General features: G+C 36.1%; 2 protein-coding genes, 1 long non-coding RNA gene and 1 pseudogene across 4 annotated transcripts; 3 read left to right on the top strand and 1 right to left on the bottom strand.

Annotated features, from left to right (window-relative positions):
- The first annotated feature begins 1,079 nt into the window (after positions 1–1,079).
- On the top strand, positions 1,080–7,986 carry LOC141657113 (cysteine desulfurase 1, chloroplastic-like). Its single transcript, XM_074464249.1, has 10 exons — positions 1,080–1,390; positions 2,793–2,926; positions 3,278–3,437; positions 4,371–4,557; positions 5,471–5,616; positions 5,691–5,763; positions 5,932–5,995; positions 6,412–6,511; positions 7,036–7,194; positions 7,552–7,986. Exons 1-10 carry the CDS (start codon positions 1,175–1,177, stop codon positions 7,720–7,722), a joined length of 1,410 nt encoding a protein of 469 aa, XP_074320350.1. The 5' UTR covers positions 1,080–1,174; the 3' UTR covers positions 7,723–7,986.
- A 244-nt stretch (positions 7,987–8,230) lies between these two features.
- On the bottom strand, positions 8,231–14,065 carry LOC141657112 (uncharacterized). 2 transcript variants are annotated; one of them, XM_074464248.1, is made up of 6 exons: positions 13,888–14,065; positions 11,817–12,117; positions 11,049–11,697; positions 10,767–10,966; positions 10,144–10,388; positions 8,231–9,850 (listed from the first exon to the last, which is right to left on the bottom strand). In XM_074464248.1, the coding sequence occupies exons 2-6, from the start codon at positions 12,086–12,088 to the stop codon at positions 9,042–9,044; spliced, it is 2,175 nt and encodes a 724-aa protein (XP_074320349.1). In that variant the 5' UTR covers positions 12,089–12,117; positions 13,888–14,065; the 3' UTR covers positions 8,231–9,041. The 2 variants fall into 2 exon arrangements, with proteins under 2 accessions (XP_074320349.1, XP_074320348.1); XM_074464247.1 differs by having other exon boundaries at positions 13,892–14,065.
- On the top strand, positions 12,830–14,045 carry LOC141657114 (uncharacterized). The gene is made up of 2 exons (XR_012548661.1): positions 12,830–13,619; positions 13,684–14,045. It is a non-coding gene; the product is annotated as an uncharacterized LOC141657114 (long non-coding RNA).
- A 7,021-nt stretch (positions 14,066–21,086) lies between the features above and the next one.
- LOC141655116 (cysteine desulfurase 1, chloroplastic-like) overlaps positions 21,087–22,828 on the top strand; it is a 123,446-nt pseudogene continuing 121,704 nt past the window's right edge.

Below are 22,828 nucleotides of genomic sequence, written 5' to 3'. Positions count from 1 at the left end.
TTTAAAATTATATCAACTTAATTAAATTCATAATTTTCATCTAGTCGTTTTCAAACTTTTCAAGTTCATAATTCATAATCATCAAATTAAGCACCATATTCATTAAACTCAAATGAATATAATAGGGTCATAGGGTGAATATGACTCATATTCATTAAATTAAACTATGATATTCATTAAACTCAAAATGAATATAATAGTGTCATGTGGTGAATATGACACTACGGAATACATATTCATCAAATTATGTTATCATATTCACTAAACTCAAAATGAATATAGTAATTTCATATGGTGAATATCATAATACATAACCGGATTTTCTAACATGTGCCCTAAGGGCACATGATAATAAGCTAATTAGGGAAATATTGTTGTGAATATTTCATGATAAATTAGAGTTGAAACTCATATTTACCATAATTAGTGTAATGATCTTGAAAATCTTCCCTTATTTAACTTATTATCATGTGCCCTAAGGGCACATGTTAGAAAAACCCATACATAACACATGTTCATTAAATTACACTATCATGTTCACTAAACTCAAAATGAATATAATATCGTAGTATGATGAATATCTCACTAGGTAACACATATTCATCAAACTAAATTACCATATTCACTAAATTGAAAGTGAATATGATAATTCCATATGATTAATCACACCTTTGAAATCACAAATCTAACAACGAGTAATGAGAGAAAAAAAATTCAATTCAATTCAATTAATACACTTACCTGTTTAGTAGATAATCATTCAAAACGTAAATCTATGATTACAAAACTAATAGGTTGGATGGAAATTAAATTTTATGTATAATTCTTTTGATAAGTATGAAAGATCTAGGTTTGAAATGGGAGGAAGAAGAGTTTATGTTAAAAGTAAAACTGATAACTGCTTATGAAAGTGGATTTTTATCTTTTAATTTTTGTAGAAAGTGGGTTCTTATCTTTTAATTTTTGTTTATTTTATTTTTTAACTAGTAGGAGTAGAAAACACCCTACACCTCGGTGTAGTGTATAAGGATTGACGAACTTGTTCAAGAGGCACCCGCACCACCTCACCTCATCGTCTATATATATATCTCCACAAGTCCTCAACAATCAGCATTAAACTCCATAAATTCATCACCATCAACACCATTGATTAACACACTCAAAGCTTAAGAAAATGGTGGGAAATCTTAGTATAAAGCCAGCAACTTCACTAAACTCCATTTTCTTCTTCAACCCACATCCTCTTTTTAAAACCTCTACCAAAATTGTTCATGGTTTCTCTAAATCCCCCTTTCTTGCTGCTTCTATATCATCTTCTTCTTCGCTGGCTATTAATGATTCAATTTCACTTGGGCATCTCACTAGACCTGATTTTCCCATTCTTCACCAGGTCAAATTTCAGTCTTTCTTCCTTTTTATGATTTTTTGTTATTTGGGTTTTGGTAGATTGTTGAATTATATCTGAATTGTTTATATATTAGCCCTTTTTATCCTTCATTGATTATGTAAGTTTAGTGATTGGGTCATTGCCCTTAAAGAATACAAGGGTAAGGCTGCGTACATCCGATTGAGGCACTAGGGTAAAGTTTTTGTTGTTCCTGTTTTTGTCATACGATGAGGCTATGAGAAAATGTGAGTCGGATTATAATTGGTAATTATGTGAGTCGGATTATACTTCGTATAGGTGTTGACACGGTAACACAGATTATGATAGGAAAGAATAAGCACACAACAAGAGGGTAGAAAGTCAAACCTAAATCACAATTAATTACTCCCTCCGTCCCGGTCATTCCTTTGGTTTTGGCACAAAGACCAAGGAAATGGGAGAAGACCAATTACTAAATGACAAGTGGAATAAATTGAGTGTGAATGATCAAATTACTCATCAAATTCATTCTTAAAATAGAAAGGACAACAAATAACTGAGACACCCCAAAATGGAAAAGGACAACAAATGACCGGGACAAAGGGAGTAATTAATTAAAATAGTTAGTTCAAGCTACTGAGGGGATATGGCAATGCTATATAAAAGAAAGACGGGTTCTTTTCTGCAGCGACAGGTTATTAAGGCTAGCATAGTTGCATTACGCGAAATGACTTCAGTATTCATCATCAAGTACTTGTGGTGCATAATAATTTAATCAATAAAATTACTCTTGAGATAAGGCACACGGCTTCGTAAGGCCAGGCGATGAATGGTGCTTCAAGTGTTGCTACTTAAACAGTTGATGTGGCTATTTCAATTCTATAGTACAGGATGTTGAAAGCCTTAGGTAAAGCTAGCAAATCCTTCAACACTTGTGATTCCGTCTCCGTCTTCATAGAGCTATATTTGTATAGAATCAATTTCTTCAATACCCCTGCATTCTTAAGTAGATACTTTAAAAGTGACACTAGGGTAAAGTTTTTTGTCATTTCTGTTATGCTGTTATCCTGTTTATTGGAATTTTATGTTAGTGACACTAGAGTTTGATTAGAGCTAGTGACGGAGCAAGGGACTAGAAAGGGCGGGTTGTCGTCCCGCTAAGCAATGAAAAGATTGGAACTTTTTAGTTGAATTTCAATTTTTTTGTTCACATTTTAGCCCCACACATTGAATCTTGGCTCTGCCATTGATTAGAGCTGAAATAATAATGTGAAATTATGGTTTTGACCTGATTTATTGGTTGTATATAGCATGAGATAGTATAGAAGAAGTCCATCTTGCAAGTTAGGGCTGTAGCTTTTGGCATTTGGTTGTAAGAAGTTTCGATGTTTGGATTGTTATGTGAAGTTATTGCGCTATACTGCAGGAAGTAAATGGACGAAAGCTTGTCTACCTGGATAATGCTGCTACATCTCAGAAACCGTCGACTGTGTTGAAGGCGTTGCTTAATTACTACGAAGAATATAATTCGAATGTTCATCGAGGAATACACTTTTTGAGGTATTTAAACCCCGCATGTTACTTTCTTATCATTATCATTTTATACTGAAAATTTCTCTTTCCGTCTTTCTGTATAGTTCCTACTTTGTTTTGCAAACAAGTCAAGGAGCATAGGAATATTCTGATGATTAAACTATATTGACTGCAAATAACGTACAAAAATGGATTTCAAATAGAAATTTATTAATGGACAATCCAAAATATAAACCAAGAAATTTAGTGATGGACAGAAAGTATTTCCTTATAAGCCTGGAATATGGGCAAAGTAGCTAGCTGCAACTTTACATAGGGGTATTATTCATTTTCATTATGATTATTGCGTTAATGGTATATTTGAAATTTTGAATTCAGTGCTAAAGCTACTGATCGGTTTGAGCTAGCGAGAAAGAAGGTTGCTGCTTTTATCAATGCGAAAGAGGCCAGCGAAATTATTTTCACTAGAAATGCTACGGAAGCAATAAATTTAGTGGCTCACTCTTGGGGCCTCTCTAATTTAAAAGCTGGCGATGAGGTATGTTGTTGTCTTTCATTCCTTTGCAAGTTGCAACCGTTAACTGTTAATATGGCCCTCTGATGTTAGATATATGTATTAAAGGTACATTGTTTAGGAAACGTATTGACGTGTAAATAAATTTGGGATAACCCGTTCTGCTAAAGAGAGCATTTTTTCTTCCCATGATGGTCCATCAGCTTCTTTGATACATAGAACATGTACTAATTTACCAGTGAGTACACTGAAACTGATCAAAGGTTGGGATGAAAGAGACTATGGCTTTAATGGAATTTTTAGGAGGCGAACCGATGTTCTAGTCATGGTGCACGACAGATTGAAATGTCTTTCTTCTAGCTACTATAGTTGTTGTGTAGCTAAACGATTTTCAGCTTATTGTTCGTAAAAAGTAAGGAGATACTCACTATGCCTACATAAATGACTCATATCTGTAAAGCAAGCACTTATTGCAAATCTGAGAAAACATAGTAGAATCTCTCATGTGCTATTGGCTACATAAATGACTCTTCATTGTGCAAAGTATTTGAGTGCCGATTCCATGTAGTGTTTCTGTTCCTTATCTGCCATTAGGGAGCCTTATACGATCAACGTTCTACCTTAACTGATCCATCTTGTACCCTTGGAAGTGGCATAGTCTTTAATGCTTTTCATCCTGTGTTCATCTAATCACTCGCGAGATAGATTCATAGATTACATAGATAAGTTCTTTTTAACATTCAAAGTGGAATTTACGGCAGCAACACCTTTTTTTAGTACTTTTAGGTGTATCTCATATATGAAATCATAGGAGCTTATCTTATTTTACCATGGTTTGCAGATTGGTGCCATTTTTATCGTCGTGCTTTCTGGGTGCACTTTGTCTTGTTCAAGCTCTTTACAAATCAAGTCGATTAATGTTATGCATCTGACACTCGTCGAATTGTTTGTTCACAGATCATTCTTACCGTTGCTGAACATCATAGCGCAATTGTTCCGTGGCAACTTGTCTCTCAGAAGACTGGTGCAATTTTAAAGTTTGTGAGTTTGACTGAAGATGAAGTTCCTGATTCCATGAATTTACTGGAGTCATTGTCGACGAAGACAAAACTTGTGGTTGTTCATCATGTCTCAAATGTGCTTGGTGAGTAAAAGTGCTTTGTTATTTATGTTTATTGGTAACTGACAAACTTCAACTTTACTGGAACACGCTAATATGCTGCCTTTTTATTCAAGTTATTCCAAAAATTTACCTAAAGAAGGTGAAACTGTCTAGCTGTAATAATAGAATAACTCGGACTCTAATTACCAAGCTGGTGTATTTAATACTTTGAACCTCAAAAGTTTGCTTTTATATGGTGATGAACTTTTATGGTTTCGGCAATGTATAAATTTCTGCCTATACATTATTGGTAGCTGAAAAACTTCAACCTTAAACTGGAACACGCTACTATTACTGCCTTTTATGTAATTTATTCCAGGAATTTACCTAAAGAGGGCGAAACTGTCTAGACAATAATTACTAAACTGGTGTCTTTTCAATGGGATCTTTAGATAAACTTTTAGTCCTTTGAAAATTTAAATGGTGATTGATTCTGCAAAGGATGATGGATACGTGTGTAAAATAATCTTGGTGAAGCATGTTTGGATGGGGGGTTCAGGAGGGAAAGGGAGGGAGGGATACAAAATCCCTTGTTTAGATAACAAATGAGGTAGGAGGGAAATCGAGGGGGAGGGATCCATTTTCCCTCCTCTAAGGTTAATCGAAATCACTCCAACAAAGGAGAGATTTGCAGGGATAACTCCCTTCCTCCATTCCCTTCCCCTTCCCTACCCTCCCCTCCTATCCCTTCCATTTTTTATCCAAACAAGGCCTTAGAGCACAATGTCACACTCATGCATGCCTCATTGTGCTGGAGACACTTCCAAGTTTTCACCAAATCACTTGTGACATAAGTTCATGTTGAAGGAGTGGGATAATTGGAGTTCGAAATCTATATTACACTACATTCTTTAGGGTGTTAGTATTGATTGGTTTTTATGTTCATTTCTTGCAGCTTCAACTCTCCCTATTCTTGACATAGTGAGGTCAGCTCATGGTGTCGGCGCCAAAGTCTTGGTAGATGCTTGTCAAAGTGTCCCTCATATGGTTGTTGATGTTCAGAGTCTTGGCGCTGACTTTCTTGTTGCGTCATCTCACAAGGTATGGTTCTTTTGATATTTTCTTTTTCCAACATAGAATGAATCTTCAAAAACAATGACTGAACAAAGCTTCAGATGTGTGGTCCTACAGGTGTTGGATTCTTATATGGCAAAGCCGAGCTTTTGGAAGCCATGCCTCCCTTTTTAGGTAGGAGTTTTCTTCTCTTCGACTTGTTAGGATTATTCCATCCTGATATCGCTGTCAGTGAGGTTGTGATTCTGTTCGTTCTTAAGCAAGTACTCCATAGTCCATACTAAGTAGCATCTTGCTGGCTTTAGCTTAAAAACCATCTAAAATTCTGTTAGTCTTGTTCAGGTGGTGGAGAGATGATTTCTGATGTATACTTGGACCATTCCACCTACGCGGATCCACCATCCAGGTAGGTGTTACCTCCTGCAACTTTTATTTCGCTTAATTTCCTGGATTCACCCTACGCCACTAGTGCCCAAGCAAGAAGTGGCAATTTGCTTAATAGTCTTTAAAAAATTCCGAAATTTTGTTTTGTACTCCATTCACTTCATTTCCATACATTTGTTCAATATGTGTGAGGTTTATGAGACGTGTAGAAATGAAATGAATAGGAGTGTTGTTTTGCTATTGCTGCATTATATTATGGGTTTGTTAGTGTACGTGTATTGAGAATTTCCAATATGTATGAGATAGTAATAGAGTATATTTTGCTGCCTCCGATTACGGATGTTTGGACTCCAATCACCTCATTCTATGTGGACGCATTAAGAACATGGAAGGTCTGAATTGTACTGTGTGCTAATATGATGTATTTGTATGCACTAGGTTTGAGGCAGGGACACCAGCTATCGGAGAAGCCATCGGATTAGGTGCAGCTATAGATTATCTGTCAGGAATTGGCATGCAAAAGATTCATGATTATGAGGTTCGTGTGTTTGTTGCATTAAACGTCTGTCATATCTGTGTTGAAATTATCGTTACTAAACTAGAGTACTCCATTTTAAAGACTTACATAAGCAGCTTTTCGGCCGAAGTAGCAAATATACCCCCATATGTTTGACATTACGTGTTATACCCCTTTTAGTTTCGGTGAGAGCAAATAATCTCCATGTATTTTGATTTGATGTGCATTGTTACTTAATTGACTTTCACTATCATCTTGAAAATGTGACCTAACATCGGGAAAAAATGACAAAAATTAAATTAACATTTCCATTAGATTTCAGCCATGTTTGTGACCTCTAAATGACGCAACTTTCAAATATCTTAACAGCTCGAAGTGTAAATTGACTAAATTCAGGTAATCAACGAGTATATATATAATTCTTGAAAATTGAGATTAAAGGCCTGTTTGTGACCTCAGAATCGTTGATCATCAAATTTATTTTTTCGTTCCATTCTGTGGTGCACTGAGGTTGAACTTCTCCTAAGCTTCGAATATCTCTGTAGGTGGAGTTAGCTGACTATCTATATGGAAAGCTATCTTTGGTCCCGGATGTTCGGATTTATGGCCCTGTGCCATCCCAGACAGTACAACGAGCTGCAATTTGTGCTTTCAATGTCGACAACATTCATCCAACTGACATTGCCACTTTTCTTGATCAACAGGTATAATGTGTGTTCTTTTCAGCGTATTCAAAATTTTCAATGCCAGTTACTCTTCCTATGTTTGCTTTGTGGTTTACCTTTTTCCATTCACAATAGAGACATATATCTAGAGTTGAAATTTGATGATGTAAACCAAAACGGTTTGTCAATTGTGTGCACGTTTTATATTTTGTCAATTCCTGACACAATCTTTGTGATGTGTCATCGCAAATAATTTGCATATTCAACACAAAGGTAAGACTCCTTATCTCGCCATAGTCGTGAGCCTTTTGGGGAACATGGGTAACGTTAACTATGTGGTTAGTGGTTTCCTCTTGCGATTGTTTTCTAATTGTTGCTTCACTCATGTTTCCATAGCACGGGGTGGCCATCAGGTCAGGTCACCATTGTGCCCAGCCTCTACATCGGCATCTTGGGATGAATGCCAGTGCTCGGGCCAGCCTTTACTTCTACAACACTAAAGAAGATGTTGATCATTTTATCGAGGCGCTCAACGACACAATTGGTTTCTTCAAATCTTTTTCGTAGGACGCGGATTCTTGAAGAGTGTTTACTGACCGTAACTTGGATATTTACAGATGTTTTGATGGACTTGTACTTTTAGGTGTGGATATGATTATTCCCAGGGTTTGCAATAAAATCAACAAAATCCTCTGTAAATTGCAATGGTAAAAGCAAAATGTGCATCACTGCCAGTTTTGACCGGGGTAATTATCTCTTTGCATTCGAGTATGTAAAACTGCTGTCGGAATCTGAATTGTTCATTGTATATATGTACGTACTTATCTGCTCCATGTAAGAGCCAGCTATCTCGACACAATGTATCAAACTGATGAGTACAAGACAACCCTTCCAAAAATTAAATTTAATATTTAATGAACTTGATTGAAAAGCCAGCAGAGGCCGTGGTGCTTCTCCAAAGGCAATAACGAAGCAAGGGAGGTTAGACGAGAAGGGTGTGATCAGCAGCGCAAGTAGGTAGGGGCAGCATGTGAGATATGACAGTACCAAGTTATTTTGAACACGATATATCATCAAATGTAGTATTCTGCCAAACATCATCCTATCGGAGCAAGTGCCTACATTGTGAAACTAGAAAATGTATGCGAAAGATTTAATTAACATCATTTCTGCACAAACATTTTATGCCACACTCAATGGCGGAACCAGAAAAAACAATTCCAAAATCTTGCAAAAGTAGCTGCAAATATCTTGGGATTTATAAATTTTCATCAATTTTCTCCGTCTTCAGTGGCCCTTGCATCCTTTAAAGTCGACTGTCAGGGCTTTTTAACCATTCAAGTTGCAATCGAATAAAATCACACTTAAATTGAGTTAGTCCATTCAACAATTCAGCAGATTAAGTCCTCATCGTTTCACAACAGTCCACCTTAAAACTCTTCCTTTCGGCATCCCCATATTTGTTTTTTCTTCAATCCGCCAACGCTTTCTTCAGAGCAAAACTCAATCAAAGCCCCGCCTACCGACCACATATATACGCTATGATATTGACCAAATCCCAATCACATGGGGACATACTCTGCAATGTTGGTCAATCATCACTGACAAATCTTCATCATAGTCACTGGCCTAAATTCCCACCGTTCTCCAAATCTTTCTCTTCATGTCTTGTCTTTCTTTTCTTGACTAAATGGGGCTCTGCCAATCTCTCATCAATGTCAATTTCTTTAAAATCAACTGTTCCAGCAATCTCGGCACTGCAATCATCGCCATGCTGATTTATCATCAAACACGGATCATGGGACTCAATAGGTACATTTACAATATCAGATTCTTCAGCAGCATCGTCAATACAAACTTGACTTGATAAACCAACGTTGGTATGGCTACTCATCCATACCATGGGAATTCCTCAGAATATCAGCTGGTAGAACACCATGCATTTCAAATAAACCCGACGGAGACAAACACATAGTTGATGGGTCGATATCCATCTCATCATGGAAAACACTCGAGTTCCTATTTTGTCTCTGTTGCTCAATCTCTACCTGATTCACATCACCAACCTCATCGATCATCCTCTCATTGTTGTCAAGCCCTCCTAGAGCATTCATCTGAGTTTGCAGGTAAGCCATCAAAGAAACCGCGTGATCACGGATCAAAGAATCGTGATTCACACAACCAAGTAATTTGATCAACATCTGCTTGTATTGGTTAAGGCTGAGAGAAGGCTTTTTGGACTCTCTTTTACGACATAACCTAGTAACTTTGCAAATATGCTCACACAAGTAGCCTCTTTCAGACCAAGAGCAGTTACAAATCGACAACTCAGAACCAGGGTTCAATACAACATGGACTTTGTCTGGAGCTTGTTGGTCTAAGACTTCCGCACATTCATCTTCAAATTTAACATTGGAGTCGGGAATTTCCAACGAATTGCGCCAAGATGTTAATCCATTAACCCAGTCATCTTTCCGGTACCGGGAAAAATCATGTTTTCCTGGATACTCGTCAAGCCAAAAGTGCGAGTGCACTTTTGTGGTCAGCTTATCGACTAACCAATCTACACGTCGATAAACACCAGGATCTTTCTCATTTAATACTCTGAGATTCATAAGCTGATGATAAAACTCAATTGATGCACTTGTTTCCTGGCTGGCAAGTTGAAATCTTTGTAAAGCCGAAATCCAGGATCCTGCAAGGGTAAAACCATATAAATGATAGGTACAAACAGATAAATTTGGAGGAATAGCGAATCAGTAGTAGTTCATTAGGTTATATAATCATGATGTTCATTTTGACGAAAAGAAATATACTATGGCGAAGGTAGAAACTTATCTCAAAATTTAGCATAATTACATGAACCAACTTACTGATAAACAATTTCAGAAAAATGCCACAATAAAATGAAAATGTTCTCATTCTCATAAGAGTAATTTGAGGCGTGGGGTGCAAGTTGTTAATACAGTATTAATGATGGTACCTAACCTATTCTGGGGTACCACACGGCTTTAAAATACTCCACAAATGTTGAGTCATCCACAAAATCTTTCATAAAGTTGTCAATTGAAGTCAAATTTCCTCTCCCAGAGCAGATCTCTGACACAATGTGTCCAAGCCTCCTTGACATTTGAAGTCGCATTTCATTTTGAGAACATCTTGTTATTAAGTTCTTGTGCCACGAGTGACGAATACGCCAGAAAGACATCATCACAGAGCACTCGAATACATCCCTGATCAAAGGGCACATACATATATTAGCAGGATACAGTGCAATTTATAGACTGATTATTAAAACAGTAGCCTTTTTCATCGAAAATTAGCCAGTTCTTCAAAAACAAGAGTGTAAGAAACCAAAGAAGAAGACCCAGCAGAAGTCCAATGAGTTTACACTCGTTGACTAGTTTGATGTTAATGGAAATACACCACTCAAGTCTCAAATATACTCTACTTTGACAATGTAAGATAGCTAAAGTGGTAACTTAGCAGCCATTGCAATCACAAGAGTTAAAAATTCGAAACTAGCTATCTGAGGAAGATGGTATTATTCTTTCCGGCAAGTAAAATGTTACATCACATAAGTTTTCCTGGTAAATAAGTCAATACCATACCTAATCGCCATAATGTCAGTCAAAGGATCATCTACAATAAATCCCGCCAACCTCCAAGCAGGATTTTTCGTTAAAACCCTGTTGCAAAGAGCTCTCATCCATTTATATGTATCCCCACTTGAAAATCTCGGAGATATAACCCAAGCTACTGGAATAGGCTTATTCTCTGAGTTGAAAACAAGAAGGCTGTGTACCGGATACTACACAGATTAACAAAGGAAAGAAAAATCATTTTCTAATTTGGAACACAATGTATGCCACAAGATTTAGAGAAAAACAAACCTTAAATTTGTTTGTCCCGAACCTCGAGTCAGAAGCTAGAAGACTGTGATTACCAAATTGAATCATTTGCTGCAACTGCCAGTCGGTCTGAATTCCTATGGTAAACGGTTCAGAATCCGAAAATTCCTCGTAAAAGAAAACGCATGTTGGATGGCTATCCACCCACATGCCCAGGCTGACATCATCATCAGAATCTAGCTCGTACTGAGATCGACGTATACTTCTTTCTTGTCTTCTTACATACCTATGAGTAAGAAGGTCATCACGATTACAAGGACCCCCTTGCTTCTCAACTGATTCATTGTGTCTTTGCATAATCGTCTCCACAGATACACCAACATATAAAAGAGAGTGTACCCATAAACGAAGTTCTTCGGACATGAAAGGAGAGAACATAGCAGGAGTTCCAGCTGCCTTTTTGTCTTGTGGGCCATGACAGATTAGCCCTTTCTTGTCGACATGCTTGTCATGATTGTATATGATAAGGGCAACAGAAGGTGCAGCACAAAGGCGTTTAACAATGAAGCGACAGGTGCATCCCCTTTTTGTATTAGGGCGTCCAGCAGATTTCTTCTTTGACACAAAAGTTCTACTTGTTCGCACGATTCCACCTTTTCTGTGATCATCTGGGCCAAAAGAACAACAGTACCTAAAGTTTGACACAAATTTAGATCAATAATTTTTTTTATTGCCCAGCGCCACAGCACAATCGCCATTTTGGCTAAGAAGTTAATCACATCAGTGAAACTAAAGGACATTAGAACTCACAGTATGTACTCGAGGATACTATCAACCTTCACCTTGTATGTTGCATCATTGCGAGGCCGTCTCCTTGCCTCAACGTGAAATGCAGTTGGACAGTCTTTATTAGAAGATTCACCCTTGATAAAATCATTAACTCTAGTAAACGGAATCAGAGCAATTCTGTCTATATTACCCCTCCAACCTTCTACCTTAGACCAAACTAAATCAGAAGCGCTAAACTCCAAGGTTGGAGGGCTCTGCACAGGAAGCGAAAGTATCTCATCCCATCTCGCCATGTGCACAAGTTGCAGTATAACTCAGATAGCTGTCATACAAAACGGATTAACATCAAGTTGTGAGTGAAACTGGAATCAAAGACCCAGTAGATCACAGCACAGCAAGTTTGTACAAAATAACCGAAACCTAAACATACTACCTAGCAGGGCCACCACTTCCTACTAATTAATGCTAAAAACATTGTCAAGCATAGATACGGGGAAACCATCAGACCACAGTTACATGCCCCTCTAAATCCATTTAACAATTAACACTAGAAACACAACAGTGCTTAGATATATGCCTGCACACCTACTAGGCTACTATGAGGCACAAAGTATGCCCACAAAATTAGTAAAAATGATCAAGGAGTCTTACCTACTAGTTGTAAGAATTAGCAGAATGGGGAAGGGAGTCTAGCAGGGATGGTCGTCCCTGAACAGTGAAAAAGTTTCGATTTTTTCAAGCTTACCCTCATGGATTACTAATTCCCCACTAAAATTTCTGATCTTTTTTTCCCACCCAGAACTTCAAACATCAAATCTTGGTTCCGTCACTTGTTGTAAGTAACAAGTTAATAAAACTATCAACAGGCCCGGTTCTGAGGGTCGTCTGGAGGGGCGGCAGCCTAGGGCCCAAGCTAGAAAGGGGCCCATTGTTCAGAGTTTTAAAATAATAATAGTGGTAGGAAAAGAAAAAAAATCTAATTTAGTAAAAACGAAGCAATGCTTTTCTAATTTCTCACCCTGACTCTCTACCCTCTTTTTTTTTTTTTTTTTTTTTTTTTTTTTTTTCTAAGACCCGAATTCCCAACTCTTTTCTTCTTTAATTGGAAATTTAGAATTTAAAAACTCATCTTCTAATTCCTAAGCAACGGTTTCTTAATTTCAATGGCCCAAGATATAAGATATATGATCACTGATTAACTGATTGAGTCGATCATAACCTTAAAACTTTGATTGAGATGGTCTTCAAATGTGGTAGGGTGAGGCTCTTGATAAAAGTTAACGCCTTAATTAAGAGTTAATCTTCTTCCACTACCACCACCCTTAATCCACCTTACACAACCCCAAGAACTGCAGCAAACCCACTATTAATGTTTTGCCGCAACTCCTTTGGTCAACCACCGCCAAAATTATTGGCCACCAACCTCTTGGCCAAATTACCACCAAAATTGCATTATCTCACTACTAAAATTCGACCACCACTCCTTTGGTCACTATTAAAATTCGGCAACAACCCCTTATGGTAGATATTATTTTTAAGCGAAAGCAGCAAACCACTTGCCCAAAACCCGGCATGGCTCATCCCAAAATCCACAAAGCCTCTTCCGCTACACGAAAGAATTGCATTATACCCACTCCAAATTATGACACTATCCTTCTCTCACTACCAATTTCAGCCACCATCTTCTTATTCTTCTACTGGATTTACCCCAAAAGAATAAGAGGACAATTATCTAGAGTAATTAATGCATTTTTTGTAATTGGAAAGGTATACGCAAAAATAAAATTCAAACACCACTGATTTCAGTTGCATTAACTAGCACATGTACATTATCCCTGAAAATCAAATAAGCAAAGCTCAAAGTTTAAAGCATTCATTCATTAACTAGCACACTCTTGGACAAATCATCATCAGTAAAATCAGACGAAACATATGAAATTAAGAACAAATTAATATCAATTGAATAGCAAATTAATACAGTACTAATTTAAGGGCAAATTCGTTTGAATAGAAAACTGGATAGCAAATTCGTATGAGATTCAATTCAAATAAGCATATGAAATTAAAAACAATAAAAAGATTAAAATCATACTTACTAAATAATTGATGGATTCGAATTAGGAATAAAAAAAGAGGGATTTATCCTTCTTGCTGGTCTTCGTCTTCGCCGGTCACTATCGTCGTCGGCTGCCGTATAATCTCAGTTTATGGTTAGAGGTGCGTTTAGAGTTAGAGCCTAGAGGTGGGTTTTGGGTTCAACGAAAGAATTGCAGTTCATATGACTAATAGTCAATCTATACCATCCTCTTGGATTAGAAAGGTAAACGAAATTGAAGAATTTTCATTTACCACAGAAGAACCATAATAAGAAAGGGTACAAAGAAGGAGACTCTCGTCAGAAAAGTCGTATACTTTAAAACCCAAAAACAAATTCATTACGACAAAATAGAAGCTGCGAAGTAATCTTACCAAACTGTAAAGAACACACAAGGGGAACAAAGAAACCTAGAAACCAGATTTGTTTACGCATCCAGAAGGATTAAAAACTTCAATACACATTCATCAAAAAGCTAAACTTTATATTCTGAAAAAAATGAACAATAAGTTCAATTTACAAAGGTAAATCGATAAAAATTGTTATTAAATCCTTAATTTAAACCTTCTTTAACTAAGATATGTGACTGAAAAATGCCCTTCTAGACTAAATTGGAGAGCAAATTAAAGTCTAATCTTTAAGAAGGAGAAAATGAAGAAAAAGGGCTGAAATATTCTGAAAAAATCAACAATGACTTCAATTTACAAAGGTAAATCGATAAATATTGCTATTAAATCCTTAATTTAAACCTTTAGTAACTAAGATATGTGACTTAAAAATGCCCTCCTAGACTAAAGTGGAGAACAAATTAAAGTCTAATCTTTAAGAATGAGAAAATCAAGAAAAATGGCTGAAGTTTTTTTGAAAAAAGACTTGATAAGAGACTAGGATCTACCTCATCTTGAAGGAGGAACATGGCTATGAAGAATGAAAATTAAAGAAAAGGGATGAAAAAGATCTTGGGAAGGAGGCTTCTACACCCATTTCTTTAAGTCTGGGATTTTTTTGCTTTTAAGAGAGTTTTCTCTCTCTAAATTGTCAGAGAGAGAGAGCCTAGTACATTGATCATTTGATTGAGATTGTTTTCTCCAAACATCTAACGGTCCTAAATTTATTTATAAATATTCATAAAAGTAAAGGTAAAATGAAAGTTAGAAGGGAAATTATTATTAAATGGGGCTTGAAAGAAGGAAATTGAAAGGATCCTAATCTAGAAAATAGAACCATGTGTGTTACTTAGAGCTGATCATATGGCCCAAGCCCGCTAGCCCCACCCTACCAAATTTCGATTTTTCCCCAGGCTTGGGCCTCGATTTTAGGCCCGAAAAGCCAACGGCTCAAAGCCCATGGCCCGATTCAATATAATAGGGCCGGGTTTGGGCCGTCGTTATGCCCGGATTTTGGCCCGGCCCGGCCCGAACATTGCAAAATTTACGAATTGTAAAATTTAAGAATGTTAATAAGCATTTAGTAAAATAATTATCTAATCAATTGTTGTATTGTAAATAAGTCGTAGTCACTTGTTTACATGTATTAGTTTGATAAGGCTTAGTATTTTCCTTTACTAGTATTTAAATGATAAAAAATGAGCTAATGATTTTGTATCACACTAGTGCGATAAATTCTTTACCATTATCGGCGTGCTAAGTCAGTATTTCTGAGCCTAAAGAACAACAAATATCAAATCAATTACAACAGTACAACAACATACAGTAAGCACCGCACTAAAATATATTATTACACTACTAAAAATTCTGCATTTAGTTTGTATGGGTCACCTCTATCAGTAGGTTCATAAAAGGTAAGTTAGATTACTACTTAATTGACAATACTTGAAAAAATCACATAATTTTATACGAAAATTTTGATAACAAATACACAAAGTATCTAACTTCATAATGAGGATTTCTAAACTTATTTCAAGAGAAAAAAAATAAAATTTAGCCCGAATTGGCTCGAAAGCCCGCTTTAACCCCGGACGGGCCAGGTTTGGGTCGATGAAATAGGCCCGTACTTGTAGCCCGGCCTGCACACTTGGGCTTAATTTTGCCCGAACTCTGATTGCTTATTGCTTATGCCCATTAATTTTTGCTTAAGGAGCCCATTTCTTTTTAAATATTAATTCTTTTATAAAACGTTTTTACAGAGTGTGAGGTTAAGACGGTGAAGGATGAATAAGAGGAGAGTAATTGTGTGTATTTTTAGGTTTTTTATTAGGTGGGTCAAATTAAATAGGTTTTGTAGATTGTAGTTGGTAAAGGGCTAGTATATTTGGGTCGTGCGAATTTTGCTCGAACTCTGATTGCTTACGGCTTACGCCCATTAATTTTCGCTTAAGGAGCCCATTTTTTAAAAAAATATTAATTCTTTTATAAAACGTTTTTACACGTGCATTAATAAAAAAACCATGTATAACTTTACATTATTAACCTCATAAAACTTCCATTACTTAACATGGTTGAGTGTAAGGGCATCATTGTAGTTTGTGGATGGTTTTACAATGACTTATTGTAAGACATTTTATGAGAAACTTACTATTTTTTTTATAAAAAAATTTAGAGTGGGCCTAAATACATTGTCAAAATGTCCTGAGACACTCTCTTTATGTTTCATATGACTGATTTACCATTTAACTTCCAACCTCTCGAATGCACTTATTATAATAAAATCAGGGGTATTTTCATCCATTACTTATAATTGGAGTGTCCTAGGAGATTTTGTGAATGTATTTATTTGCACCCAAAATTTATTAGAATGTATATGTGTATCCTATGAGCATAAGACTATCGCCTTAGATCGGCTTATACAGGATAAGCCATAATACAAGTAAGGTTATAAATGTTAGATAAAACTAAAGTTTTAAATGTATTTGTAATTTATAAGTATAATTAATTATTCTTTCAGTTAGATTATATAAATATTAATGTATTTTATTAATATTAGTGACTTATATGTTCTATAATTACATTTAAAACAACTTACATTAACGGGTTACTCCGGAGTCCCATGTCAATATTCGCTGGACTTAACCACGAAAAAGACAGGTTGAATCTAAGGGGAACTAAGTTAACGGGTTACTTCAGCTCGACTGGTTTATATCAAAATTCGCTGGACTTAACCTCGGAAAACACTAGCCGGTGTCAAGTCAAATTTTTACAGGTATATCATAGATGCTTTAATGTTTGACCTTAGAATTTATAATTTTTTTTTTTAAATTACCCCAATTCATTTAATTCACATTTCTCGGTTTTTATTTAGCCTCTCAATCATCATGTCAAGTAGTAACTCAAACTTGGATTTCAAGAGGACAAATCATTGGACAATTAAACCTAATGCGTCTTATATCCTAATTTTGTTGCCTTCTAAATGCAAATATAATTTATACTTCAAGTCCAAATTCTTAAATATGACTTTATACAAAAGTTAAGTGTTATGATTTTTTTAAAATAATGATGTTTGAAGTGCATATCCGTGCAATTTTCACTAATTAACAATCGAAACTAAACAAAAAAGGGTTAATTTTTTAAATATAGAAGTGCACGGAGCAAAATCATTTTAAACTTGCACGGGTTCTGCAAACGTAAATGAGTTTGACTAAATAAAAAATAGGTTTAACAATTTGCACGGGTATGCAACTATTTAAGGAGTTTCACTTTTACTAATTTTGTTTTATTCATCTGAATACTTTTATTTGATATGTAAGTCAGGTTTTTTGAAGTCTCTGCCTAACAAGACAAAGTATTGACTCAAATTTAACTACCAAGAAAATATATCATACATACTGTAATAACTACCTAGCCAATTGACCCTAATGCATTATTTACTTTAATTGCAAATGTAAATTGTAGCTCAAAACAAAACAAAAAAAACTTAAATATGACTTTAGAACTCAAATATTACAATTGTAATTTAAAATTGTTGAACAAAAAGTAAAAACATTTATTACTTTATTTTAAAAATTTCTTTTTTAAGATAATTAAGTTTAAAAGGAGATAATTAACTATTATATATTACTTGTCGTTATTAATTATCGGGTGGTTAATTTTATTTAATAATCAACTTTAAAAGGAGATAATTAACAAAAATTAAAAATATTTATTACTCCGTACTATATACTACTTGTTGCCACATCAGTTTTCCACTAACTTTTATTATTTATTTATTGTTCAGACTCACCTCAGACTTACCTCAGACTTTATACATTATCAGTCAGACTCACCTCAGACTCTACTTTTTCACTTTACTTGAGAAAATGCGGGGTTTAAGAAAAAAATAACAAAAATAATATAACACTTGTCATTCTTTCATTGGATGTCTTCTTTTAATAGTGGGGTCAAGACACATGTAGAGTCTTAAGTTGAGTCTTGGATTTGTCAAGACTCAAATTAAGAATTTGTCAAGACTTTATTAAGACTATGATAGATTATTGGTAGTCTTGAGCGAGTCTTGTCTTAAGACTTACCAAAGTCTTGTCTCAAGACTACCAATAATCTTACCCTAAGCTTAACTAAACTATATTGAATTGAGCTAAACTGAATTGAATGAAACTGAACACTAAATAGAGCTGAACTGAATTGAAATGGACTAAAATTAAGATAGAAAGAACAGAGCCTTAGACACACTTAGACCTGGCAAATGGGTCAACCGGGTCGGGTAAGCTTAAGTCATTTCGGGTTTGCCGGTTTCGGGTCTAGCCAGGTCAATTTTGGGTTTGCCAGTTTCGGGTCGGGATAGGTAGGTTCGGGCCACTATTATCAAGTTATTCATGGATAATAATCTCTTTGCAACAATAAACATTTAGGTCGGGTTATAGTGGGTCAAGTCAATTTAGGTTTTGGATAAAACTCAGGTCTTAAAGTTCGGGTGTCGGGTCGGGGTATTCGGTCGCGTTAATTTTGCCAAGTCTAGACGCATTTTGTTTAAATAGAGTTTAGATTATATAAGTTCAGTTTAGAAAAATTCAGATCATTTAAATTTGGCTTACATTTTATAAGTTCAGTTTACTAAAGATCGTATAAATTTAGGAAATTCCAATTTTTTTGCCTTGCTTCTGATCCTTCAGCAAACCATGTTGAGTCTTTAGATCACATTTCCCGGGACGACACTTTCGCCTCTAATATATGGGTTTGGGTCCCTTAGTATCAGGAGCCATGTAGCTAGGGCACCACTTACCCATTTAGAATTGGATTATCAACTCGCTAAACGTCTTCTCTAAAAAGGATAATCTTGTTGCATTAATTCCATATTTGTTAGCACCCTATGCTTTCTTCAGACAAGTAAACCTGGATGCAGGATTGAACATCACGGTTGAAGATAATAAACTTTTACATCTCTCTTCCAAATATTATTCTGTAATTGAAAACTTGGGAGAGGCGGATAAAGTTAGGAATCATTACCCTAATTTACTGATTGGAACCACACTTTGTGCTGACCATGTCAGGATAAAGTGTGACTCCTCTTGGAAACCAAGCTTTCGGGCTTCAACAAGCTGGACATTTTGGTAATAATAATGGTTCCATCTTCTACTTTAATTCCTCGAAATTTTAGACTAAGACGCCACTTCAAGATGAAGCAACTGCTCTCAAATGTGATCTTTATTGTCTACGTCTTCTCTAAAAGGGATAATCTTGTTGCATTAATTCCATCTTTGTTAGCACCCTATGCTTTCTTCAGACAAGTAAACCTGGATGCAGGATTGAACATCACGGTGGAAGATAGTAAACTTTTACATCTCTCTTCCAAAGATTATTTTGTAATTGAAAACTTGGGAGAGGCGGAATAAAGTTAGGAATCATTACCCTAATTTACTGATTGGAACCACACTTTGTGCTGACCATGTCAGGATAAAGTGTGACTCCTCTTGGAAACCACGCTTTCGGGCTTCAACAAGCTGGACATTTTGGTAATAATAATGGTTCCATCTTCTACTTTAATTCCTCGAAATTTTAGACTAAGACGCCACTTCAAGATGAAGCAACTGCTCTCAAATGTGATCTTTATGGACTACGGCCCTTTCAATGGGTTATAAACACATTGATGCCAGTACGGACTGTCTAAATTTAGTATTTCAGATAATAGACAACATTGAAAACATGGATCATGAAGTGAAAAATATCATTTAGGCTATCAATAAACTATATCTATCTTCTCACTGTTTTTCTATAATAAGATGACTCACTCTATAACTAAGCAAGCTATGTAACTAGAAATCTTTCTCTTATCGTCACAAAAAAAAAAAAATTAACAACCGGAATAGTATTAGTAACATCCAGGACCGTCTCTGGAATTCGGAGGCCCTGTTCAAAACGTGTCATATTGGGCCCTATTTATCACGATTCCATTATTATATTGTATGTCGTTTTTTATTTATTGAGACAAATTATTTTTTCAATTTTACAAATTAAAGTCCAAAAATAATATGCCTGGTTATATTAGTGTCAAAATTTATTTTTATAAACAAATTAAGCAATAGTAGTCCATTTTTAAAATTTTTATTCATAAACTTAAATATGAACAAAGTTCAGTCCTTACAATTTAAGAAAAAAACCACGCACAAAAACAATGTATAATTTTTTTTTATTGTAGTAATAATTAGTAAGTACTACTAATGAAGTACATATACGAGCGAAAATCTATACCATATTTTATATAAGACAACCAAGTGACCAACTAGAAAAAATTACAATGAGATGTAATTAATAAAGTTAAAATGATTTCAAAAACAATAAAAATCAAAAAGAAAACTTTTAAATAAACAAAGTAGGTAAAGATATAGGGCTTTGTATAGGTTGGAGTGTTTGGACAACAAAGTAAAATCAAACGATTGACAAATAGTGGTGGTAATACTAAAAAGCAAAGAGGAATTGAACACCAAGAGTCCAACAGGCAACTTTTTTTATCAATGTTAACATGCCCAACAGATCAGGCTAATAATTTAATTGAAGTCTGAACTATGAAGCAATATTATTGGGCCCCAAAAAAATGAGGGCCCTGTTCATTTAAACAGGTTGAACAGGCTTATAGCCGGCCCTGGTAACATCGCATTCAACCCGACCCATATCCAAAAATGATCACCTCAAGGCCCAGCCCGTTTGATTCAGGCTAGAACTCTAGTAGTATCACAAAACGAACATAAGTGGGAAGGAGGATTTTACGGACAAAGAACTTGTTCAAGAGGCACCCGCACGGCCGCACCACCTCACCTGCTCTTCTATATCTCCACAAGTCCTCAACAATCACCATTAAACTCTATAAATTCATCACCATTAACACCATTGATTAACACACTCAAAGCTTAAGAAAATGGTGGAAAATCTTAGTATAAAGCCAGCAACTTCACTAAACTCCATTTTCTTCTTCAACCCACATCCTCTTTTTAAAACCCCTATCAAAATTGTTCATGGTTTCTCTAAATCCCCCTTTCTTGCTGCTTCTATATCATCTTCTTCTTCTTCGCCGGCTATTAATAATTCAATTTCACTTGGGAATCTCACTAGACCTGATTTTCCCATTCTTCACCAGGTCAAATTTCAGTCTTTCTTCCTTTTTATGATTTTTTGTTATTTGGGTTTTGGTAGATTGTTGAATTATATCTGAATTGTTTATATATTAGCCCTTTTTATCGTTCATTGATTATGTAATATGTATGTGTTTAGTAGCAATGTAAGTTTAGTGATTGGGTCATTGCCCTTAAAGAATACAAGGGTAAGGCTGCGTACATCCGACCCCCTTATCGTTTTATTTGCGAGAGCCATTGAGGCATTAGGGTAAAGTTGTTGTTGTTGCTTTTTTTGCCGGGCCATTTATGTTATGCTGTTATCCTGTTTATCGAAATTTTATGTTTGTGGCACTAGAGTTTGATTAGAGCTAGTGACGGAGCATGGGGACTAGAATGGTCGGGCTGTCGTCCCGCTAAGCAATGGAAAGATTGGAACTTTTAAGTTGAATTTCAATTTTTGTGTTCGTAGTTGTTCGGCTCTGTACCATATTTTATCCCCCAGACATTGAATCCTGGCTCTGCCATTGATTAGAGTTGAAATAATGATGTGAAATTATGGTTTTGACCTGATTTATTGGTTGTATATAGCATTAGATTGTAACACACAGGATCTGTAGGAACGCGGTTGACCGACCTTGTTGACCAATTAGACCTTAGGGATGAATGGGTGAGGGATCAGACTTATAACAGGAGACTTATAGGTTTAATTACTCGACCTAGCTGAGACCACTCGGCCGAGTATCACCAGTACTCGACCGAGTGGAGTCTACTCGGCCGAGTATTCCTATACTCGACCGAGTATGGCCGCTGTCGACACGTTATTATAAACGCAAGTTCGCGAGATTCATTTTAGTATCTCATTTCCTCGACAGTTTCTCTTTCTCTAACCCTAGACTATCTCCCTCCTCTATCACTCCATAGCTTCATACCTTAAAGAAATTAGCCTAAACCCCTACCATGGGAATGTCGGGATTCGCGGAGCAAGGACGATGTGGGTGGTGGTTGTCTATGTCGTCACCAACGTGTAAGGTTAGGTAAGCTTCTGCCCTGTGTCCTTTTGAATGATTTTCTGAGTATAGTCATGTAATAGGATACGGTTATCATTGTTAGGATGCTTATTGGAGTCGTGCGTGGCTGTAAATGGAAATCCTTCATGTTTTGCGATGAGGTAGGGTTTCCCTACTCAGTCTACTATTAATTGATTTGAGATTATGATTGTATTGTAATTTGTGATTATTCACTGATCATCGGAGTATAGTTGTTGTGGTGATGATGGCATCGTGGTGTGACAGCTGTGCTGCTGTGGGAGTGATTGTGGTGGAGACACTTGCGGGAGTGGCTTCACACCCCAGTTCGCCCTCCATGGAACCCGTCACGGGAGGGGATGTGCACATTAAGGGACAGGGAATGTTAGTCGCTCGATAATGAGCTGGACTAGGT

This window comes from Silene latifolia, chromosome 5, assembly GCF_048544455.1.
Source record: "Silene latifolia isolate original U9 population chromosome 5, ASM4854445v1, whole genome shotgun sequence".
Classification (NCBI taxonomy): Eukaryota; Viridiplantae; Streptophyta; class Magnoliopsida; order Caryophyllales; family Caryophyllaceae; genus Silene; species Silene latifolia.
Note: the sequence above shows the minus strand (reverse complement) of the source record. Positions and strands in the feature narration are given on the sequence as shown.

Bases quoted from the DNA above. Each gene is read 5' to 3' on its own strand.
- LOC141657113 (XM_074464249.1), top strand. From the start codon at position 1,175: ATGGTGGGAAATCTTAGTATAAAGCCAGCAACTTCACTAAACTCCATT. The intron at 3,438-4,370 runs GTATGTTGTTGT...GTTTGTTCACAG, and splicing joins ATTTAAAAGCTGGCGATGAG to ATCATTCTTACCGTTGCTGA. The intron at 6,512-7,035 runs GTTCGTGTGTTT...ATATCTCTGTAG, and splicing joins AAAAGATTCATGATTATGAG to GTGGAGTTAGCTGACTATCT.
- LOC141657112 (XM_074464248.1), bottom strand. From the start codon at position 12,088: ATGGCGAGATGGGATGAGATACTTTCGCTTCCTGTGCAGAGCCCTCCA. The intron at 10,967-11,048 runs GTTTGTTTTTCT...TAATCTGTGTAG, and splicing joins TCGGGACAAACAAATTTAAG to TATCCGGTACACAGCCTTCT. The intron at 9,851-10,143 runs GTTAGGTACCAT...TTACCCTTGCAG, and splicing joins CGTGTGGTACCCCAGAATAG to GATCCTGGATTTCGGCTTTA.